The sequence below is a fragment of the Hypomesus nipponensis genome, chromosome 10, assembly GCF_054491055.1.
Source record: "Hypomesus nipponensis isolate SF chromosome 10, ASM5449105v1, whole genome shotgun sequence".
NCBI lineage: Eukaryota > Metazoa > Chordata > Actinopteri > Osmeriformes > Osmeridae > Hypomesus > Hypomesus nipponensis.
In genome coordinates this window covers 18,200,055-18,207,500 of record NC_140370.1, presented here as the reverse complement: position 1 = coordinate 18,207,500, position 7,446 = coordinate 18,200,055, and the positions used below count along the sequence as shown (strand labels likewise).

Here is a 7,446-nt window from a genome sequence, read left to right as displayed (position 1 = left end):
CCCTCTCCCTCTCCCTGACTCCTCTCTCCCTGACTCCCCTCTCTCTCTCCCTCTCCCCCTCCCTGACTCCTCTCTCTCTCTCTCTCCCTCCCTCTCCCCCTCCCTGACTCCTCTCTCTCTCCCTCTCCCTCCCTCTCCCCCTCCCTGACTCCCTCTCTCTCCTCTCTCTCTGCAGAGTGTGGAGGGTAAGGGTCTGGAGGCTCCCAGGAGGGGGGCGGAGGGGAAGGATGATGACCCCATCATCCCATTCGGCCCCCAGCCCACTGTGTCTCGCTTCGGAGCGATCTCACGTACCTCCAAGACAGGCTACCAGGGCCCCCCGCATGCCCTGGGGCCCCCGCATGCCCTGGGGCCCCCGCATGCCCTGGGGCCCAGCGGGCAAAAGCACATGGCTGGTGAGCGCCGTGGTGTGTGTCGTGTGTGTGTGTAGCGTGTGTGTGTGTGTGTGTGTTAGAGCCCGACCGTTAAAGGATTTTGAAGAGTGATACCGATACCAATATTTGGTGATTTAAAAGTCCAATATTCAGATATATTGGCCGATATGAACTACTTAACCGAGAGTGAGGTCATGCCGGGAAATATCCAACTGAGGCCTGAACCCGATTCCCTAACCACTCAGCCACCTGACTCCCTAACTATGCAACACCAACACTCATAACATGTTTGAAGAGTTTTTCGTCTGTTTTTTAATTTTTTATATTCATTTATTTATATATTTTTTGTTTTGTACCTTGTTTGTATTGTGAAGGCATAATATAGTTTTAAATTTTTTTAAAATATCGGCCATTATAAATGTACTCGTGCGTGCGTGCGTGCGGGAGGGAGGAAGGGTTTATCCTGTCTGTTGTCTTGAATGGCACTGTTATGTCTGTGATCAGTGTAACTGCATGACAAGGTAAATAATAAATTGTGTGTTTGTCCCGTTCCTCCACCAGAGTACGCCTATGGGAACCATGGAGGATGGGGCGGAGCCTCTTACTCTGCCCACCAGCAGGTCTCCTCCTCTCAGACTCACTTTGCTGAACGGTGAGACACCCTTCCTTTCTCTCTATTTGCCCCCCCCCCCCCCCATTCTGGATGTGCGGTGCTGACTGTCCTCCTCTCTCTGGATGTGCTCCTGGATGTGCTCCTGGATGTGCTCCTGGATGTGCTCCTGGGTGTGCTCCTGGGTGTGCTCCTGGGTGTGCTCCTGGGTGTGCTCCTGGGTGTGCTCCTGGATGTGCTCCTGGGTGTGCTCCTGGGTGTGCTCCTGGGTGTGCTCCTGGATGTGCTCCTGGATGTGCTCCTGGATGTGCTCCTGGATGTGCTCCTGGATGTGCTCCTGGATGTGCTCCTGGATGTGCTCCTGGATGTGCTCCTGGATGTGCTCCTGGGTGTGCTCCTGGGTGTGCTCCTGGGTGTGCTGACTGTCTCGTCCTCCAGGATGTCTCTGGGGCCTTCTGACAGGGAGCAGCTGAAGATGGAACTCCAGCAAGTCAACCAGCAGATCACACAGCAGTCCCAGATACACGGCCTGGAGGTACACACACACACACACACATATACACGTGTGCCTTCACACACACACACACACACACACAAGAAGGATGTTCTATAGTAATGTCGTCTTCTCCCCCAGACTGCCGGCTCCTCCCTGCTCCTTCAGAGGGAGTCTGGGCAGGGCCCCCAGCAGCAGTGGGCTGGGGGGCCTGGGGCCTCCTCAGTGTCCAGCCAGCAGCTCAGTCTGGAGCTGCATGAGGTGGAGAGAGAGATAGGCAAAAGGACCCGGGAGATCGCTATGGTGAGGGGGAGGGGCTTAGGAGTGAGAGGTTAGAGAGGATGTGAAACGTGTGTGTGTGTGTGAGCAGGAGGGCCAGGTGGAGGTGCAGTACAAGCTGAAGATTGTGTGTGTGTGTGTGTGAGCAGGAGGGCCAGGTGGAGGTGCAGTACAAGCTGAAGACGGCAGAAAACGGAGGACAGCCTGACCACAAGACTCAGCTGGAGGAGATCTCCCTGGCCCTGGGGTGTGTACACACACACACTCACACACTATACACACCACACACACAGTATACACACACTAGTGGTGGGAATCTTTTGGTCACGATTCGATTAAAAATCAATTCACGATATATATATATATTAGTGCTGTCAGTTAAACGCGTTATTAACGGCGTTAACGCAAACCCATTTTAACGGCGTACATTTTTTTTACTTGCAAGATTAACGTTTTTTTGGGCCTAGAACATTTTGTAGTTTTTTTCACATGCTGTTGCAACAACTAGTAACGTTAGAAAAACTACAACACCATACCGAATCTAGCTAGACCGGAAACAAAACAACAGGCATGCCGCACACACTTGTTTGGGATTGCGAGCCGGCTAAAGAGTAGTAGGCTAATGTTATGTTTTGAGTGGATGGCGAGCGCGAGACGCTGAAATGGATGCCAATAAGATTCTAAATGGAAAGTTTACTTTTAAAAAGTTGCCAAATGGTTCCATTGACAAGAGCAAAGTGATCTGTGTGTGAACTGAGCTATCATGGCAGCACGTCCAGTCTGAAATACCAAGGCCAGGTATGATGGCCAAGCACACAGCTGATGCAAATTCTCCGCCCCCTCGTCAAAGCCAGGCGATTGCAATGTTGTAAAAAAAAAAAAACATTTGCACTAAGGAATCCGATCCACTTTTCCATGTTGATAAGAGCATTGAAATGAAATAAATAATGGGAAAAAAAGAAATCAATGGTCATTTAGAATAGATAAAAATGTGGGATTAATCGCAATTAATCACAAGTTAACTCTGACATTGATGCGATTAATCGTGATTAAATATTATAATCCTTTGACAGCACTAGTTTTCTCATGTTTCATTTTTTTATTGATCAATCAAGTTGAATTACATAAACGTGTCGACATCAACTGAGCATACTCTTTTATGACTTTACAATACAGTCATCTCAATCAATGTTAATTCAGCAACCGCTAACAAAGCACAAAGCTTTTTCCATGTTTGAAGCAAAACCATTTTCTACAGGGTATTTACCGAACTGAAATAATGTCTATTAGAATGTAACAATCCACATTGGAGTGCATGTTGGGTCAACTTTTAATCAATTTTCGATTCAATTTAAGCTTACATTTGAATCCAGTTTGCTGTATAGTGTTACTTGTTTCAATTTGACTTTGATAGGCAGTTAAGTGTTGAAGAGAAAAATCCCACGGCATCAAAACCTTTAAATCTATTGTTATTCTTGCAGTTTAGTAAACTCATTGTTATAAAACAAATGCAATTTAATTTAAGCTGACTGCAACCATTCAACATATGACAGTCTTCTGTTATTATAAGCAAGACACCCCGGAGACAAATAGAATAACTAGTTTGTACAAAAATAAAAATAAAACGTATTAGAATAAAACAAGATTTGGTAACACTTTAGATGAGCTCACCAAATTCATAATTTATTAACCAATTTGTTACTTATTAGTTTGTTCACCATTAGTTATTTGTTGTTCATACAAAATGTATCATTAGTAAAGCATTAGTAAAGCTAAACCCTAACCAAAACTTAAACCCTAAACCTACACCCTAGCCCTAAACCCTAACCCTAACTGTGTGAACAAACACTTTACTAATGATACATTTTGTATAAACAATAAATAACTAATGGTGAACAAACCGTTAACTAATAAGTAACAAATTGGTTAATAAATTATGAATTTGGTGAGCTCATCTAAAGTGTTACCCAAGATTTTTCTTCTTTTAAATTTCTGAATCGATGTGATTTGCTAGAAGACTGAATAGTGATTCATATGTAAATCGATCCCCCCCCACTACACACACTATATACACACTACACACTATATACACACTACACACTCAAACTATATAGACACACACCATCACATACTCTATAAACACACTATCATATACACACCCATTGTCACATCACGTGTAACCTCCTCTCTCCCCTCCCCCCATCAGGGAGGTGTCTAACGGCTGTGGGGCTCTGGGACAGGAGGCGCTGCTGGCTCTGAGCAGCAAGGTGTCCTCCTTGTGCTGTGAGCAGGCCCCCACTGGAGCCCCTACTGGAGCCCCCACTGGAGCAGAGCTGCAGAAGAACGGCCTGGCGCACACCTGCTCCTAGAACCCTCTCTCTCTGTCTCTCACACACACACACACACAAACTCATACACACCTGCTCCTAGAACCCTCTCTCTCTGTCTCTCACACACACACACACACAAACTCATACACACCTGCTCCTAGAACCCTCTCTCTCTGTCTCTCACACACACACACACTCATACACACCTGCTCCTAGAACACTCTCTCTCTGGCTCTCACACACACACACACTCATACACACCTGCTCCTAGAACACTCTCTCTCTCTCTCTTTCTCTCTCTCTCTCTCTCTCTCTCTCTCTCTCTCTCTCTCTCTCTCTCATATACAAACGCATACACCCCCCCCCCCACACACACACACACACACACACACACACACATACTCATGTTTAGAAGATGAGCAGTATCTGCTGTGATATGAATTGTTTCTTTTTGTTCTGTGAATGAGCTTTTTTTTCTTTTCTTTTCTTTTTTTAACTACTTTCATTGCCTGGAAGCCAGGGCGTCGGACGATAACCTTCTCACTGTTTTCATTTGTTACTGGGAGTAGAAAAGCCAGAGGGTGATGATGATGATGAGGGTGACCTGGGGAGCCGGCCGGTCTCAGACCTGACAGGTGATGGGAGACCCTGCCTCTCCATGACAACCAGTCCCCGCTGTTTTAGGGAGTTGTAAGTTGTCATGGCGACGGCCAGGTGTGGGTGTGGTCTTTACGTGGAGGGGGATGATGCCGTTTCCATGTGTTCCAACATGGTGGCAAGCGTTACTAGGGAGAGGTGATTGGTTTAGAGACAGGGGGACAGGGACGGGATTTGACGGTTGGTCCTTGGCGAGACTCCGCCCTCAGAACCGAGTAGGCGTGGCCATACCGAACCAGAAAGTCCGGTGGAAAGGGAGGACAGAACATTCCAGCAACCCATGGCAACCTTCCAGAACATTCTGGTAACATTCCGGAACATTCCGGAACCCAGGCAAGTCACCAGCTTCTCCCCAGACAGGCCCCAAACACGCTCCAGAAGTTAGATTTTATTAGTGCATTTTATGAATACATCATACGTCTGTTTCATACTTGAAAAGCAGTATATATATATTTATCCAAAGCATTCTGTTTTAAAGATTGCAAATTAATCTTTTTGATAATGATCTTCGCTCCTGTTTTCTATATAAGGGAACCTCCTATTAGCTTCTGCTGGGCGGGGCTTGGTTCTGCTGTGGGAGGAGCCACATAACTTGTCTGTGGTCTCTGATTGGCTGGTGGTTAAATCAATTAAACTTTAAAGCATGTTCTGGAGAGGAAATCCCTCCCTTGGCTGCACAGCTGAGGGGGATGTGACACCTGTGTTGCCAGGGCAACAGTCTGCACAGCACCTGGAGGGAGAGAGGGAAGAATGGATGGTTGAGTGGTGGGATGGATGGTTGAGTGATATGATGGATGGTTGAGTGGTGGGATGGATGGTTGAGTGATATGATGGATGGAGGTTGAGTGGTAGGATGGAAGGTTGAGTGGTGGGATGGATGGTTGAGTGGTGGGATGGATGGTTGAGTGGTGGGATGGATGGTTGAGTGGTGGGATGGATGGTTCAGTGGTGGGATGGATGGTTGAGTGGTGGGATGGATGGTTGAGTGATATGATGGATGGTTGAGTGGTGGGATGGATGGTTGAGTGGTGGGATGGATGGTTGAGTGAAAGGATGGATGGTTGAGTGGTAGGATGGATGGTTGAATGGTGGAATGGATGGTTGAGTGGTATGATGGATGGATGAGTGGTATGATGGATGGATGAGTGGTGGGATGGTTGGTTGAGTGAAAGGATGGATGGTTGAGTGGTGGGATGGATGGTTGAGTGGTTGGATGGTTGGTTGAGTGAAAGGATGGATGGTTGAGTGGTGGGATGGATGGTTGAGTGGTAGGATGGATGGTTGAGTGAAAGGATGGATGGTTGAGTGGTGGGATGGATGGTTGAGTGGTAGGATGGTTGGTTGAGTGGTAGGATGGTTGGTTGAGTGGTGGGATGGATGGTTGAGTGGTAGGATGGTTGGTTGAGTGGTAGGATGGTTGGTTGAGTGGTGGGATGGATGGTTGAGTGGTAGGATGGATGGTTGAGTGGTGGATGGATGGTTGGAAATGAGCCCCTCCTGTGCCCCAGGGGGCGCTGTTGCATTGGTGTTGGCTCCTCAGGACTTCCTGTGCGGTGGTTCAGAAGGCCTCCCCATTGGCTCCCATTGGGACCTTCCTCGTGATTGGTGCTCCTTAACTTCTATGAAGTTGCGCACCCTCACGCTTATTCTCACTTGCATTGGTCACGGCTCTAGGGGGCAGGGTCTCAGCCGGGATACCGTCCGCAATTGGAGGGAGCAAAAAGGGGGCGGAGTGTAGACCTGTAGACCAATCCCAGATGTCTCAGAGGGACCTGAAGGATGTTTCACCTGACAGATCCAGCCTTGCGTTCGCTCTCGTCATCATCATCATCTTCCCCTCAAGCAAGGCTCTCCACACTGATTCCTGCCCTCTGATTGGTTATATCTCAGAGCAGGGTGGGTGTGGGGTGTGGAACTCCAACGGTTAAAAGCTACAGGACAGGCAGGGGTGGGTCTGGAACACAGGCTCACCTGACGGGAGTGGAGTTTGGAACACAGGCACCTCGCTCAGCATTACTCTAGCAGGGGAGGGGGACGGGACGGTTGGGGTAGGGGCGGAGGCACTCAGACGGATGACAGCTGTAGTAGACACCTGGGTCAAACACAGTTAGGGTGTGCTTGATTTAATTATCTCGCTCACCCACCACACTGATACTAGTGGAACCGCCCATCGGAGTGCTGCTTTTGAGTTAAATCAAGTGCACCTCCCAGTATGTGGCGCATCTGTGAGTGGAGCTTCTGTGGCTAGCCTCGCCCCATTTCCCAGAAGCCTCTGGGGCCCACTGCCTGCAGCATACGTGGTTTAGGTACACTCTCTTATACATATGAGTATGTATTCATATATTAATATACTAAAGCACTGTTATCGTGCCTCCAAGTACTCTACTCACTTTGCATTTATATTAAATGATCTCTACTTAGAATCTGCTAAATGGTATTACTTTTGTTATTCTCCTTCTTTTTTTATTTTTATTATTTCTCTTCCTGCCCACTGGTTGCCAACACAGAACTTTATCCTTTCGCAGTTGAAGGAACTCTGTGCACATTAATGTGTTCACTTAATCTTTTTGTGTTAAAACAAAGAAATGTTCTTTTCAAGACGATATGCTTCCGACGACGAAGACAAATTTAATAATAATGATAAATTGATGATAAGGTTTTTGTTTTGGTTGTGTTTGTGTGTGTGCTAGGTTGTGCTGTAGG

The 7,446-nt window shown here is 47.4% G+C and overlaps 1 protein-coding gene across 1 annotated transcript in view; it reads left to right on the top strand.

Moving 5' to 3' along the window:
- rc3h1b (ring finger and CCCH-type domains 1b) overlaps positions 1–7,239 on the top strand; it is a 17,794-nt gene extending 10,555 nt beyond the window's left edge. The window contains 6 exon segments of the mRNA XM_084706691.1: positions 176–395; positions 936–1,026; positions 1,423–1,519; positions 1,619–1,780; positions 1,906–2,003; positions 3,963–7,239. Coding sequence (XP_084562817.1) covers positions 176–395; positions 936–1,026; positions 1,423–1,519; positions 1,619–1,780; positions 1,906–2,003; positions 3,963–4,125 — 831 coding nt within the window. The 3' untranslated portion in view covers positions 4,126–7,239.
- The last annotated feature ends 207 nt before the right edge of the window (positions 7,240–7,446 follow it).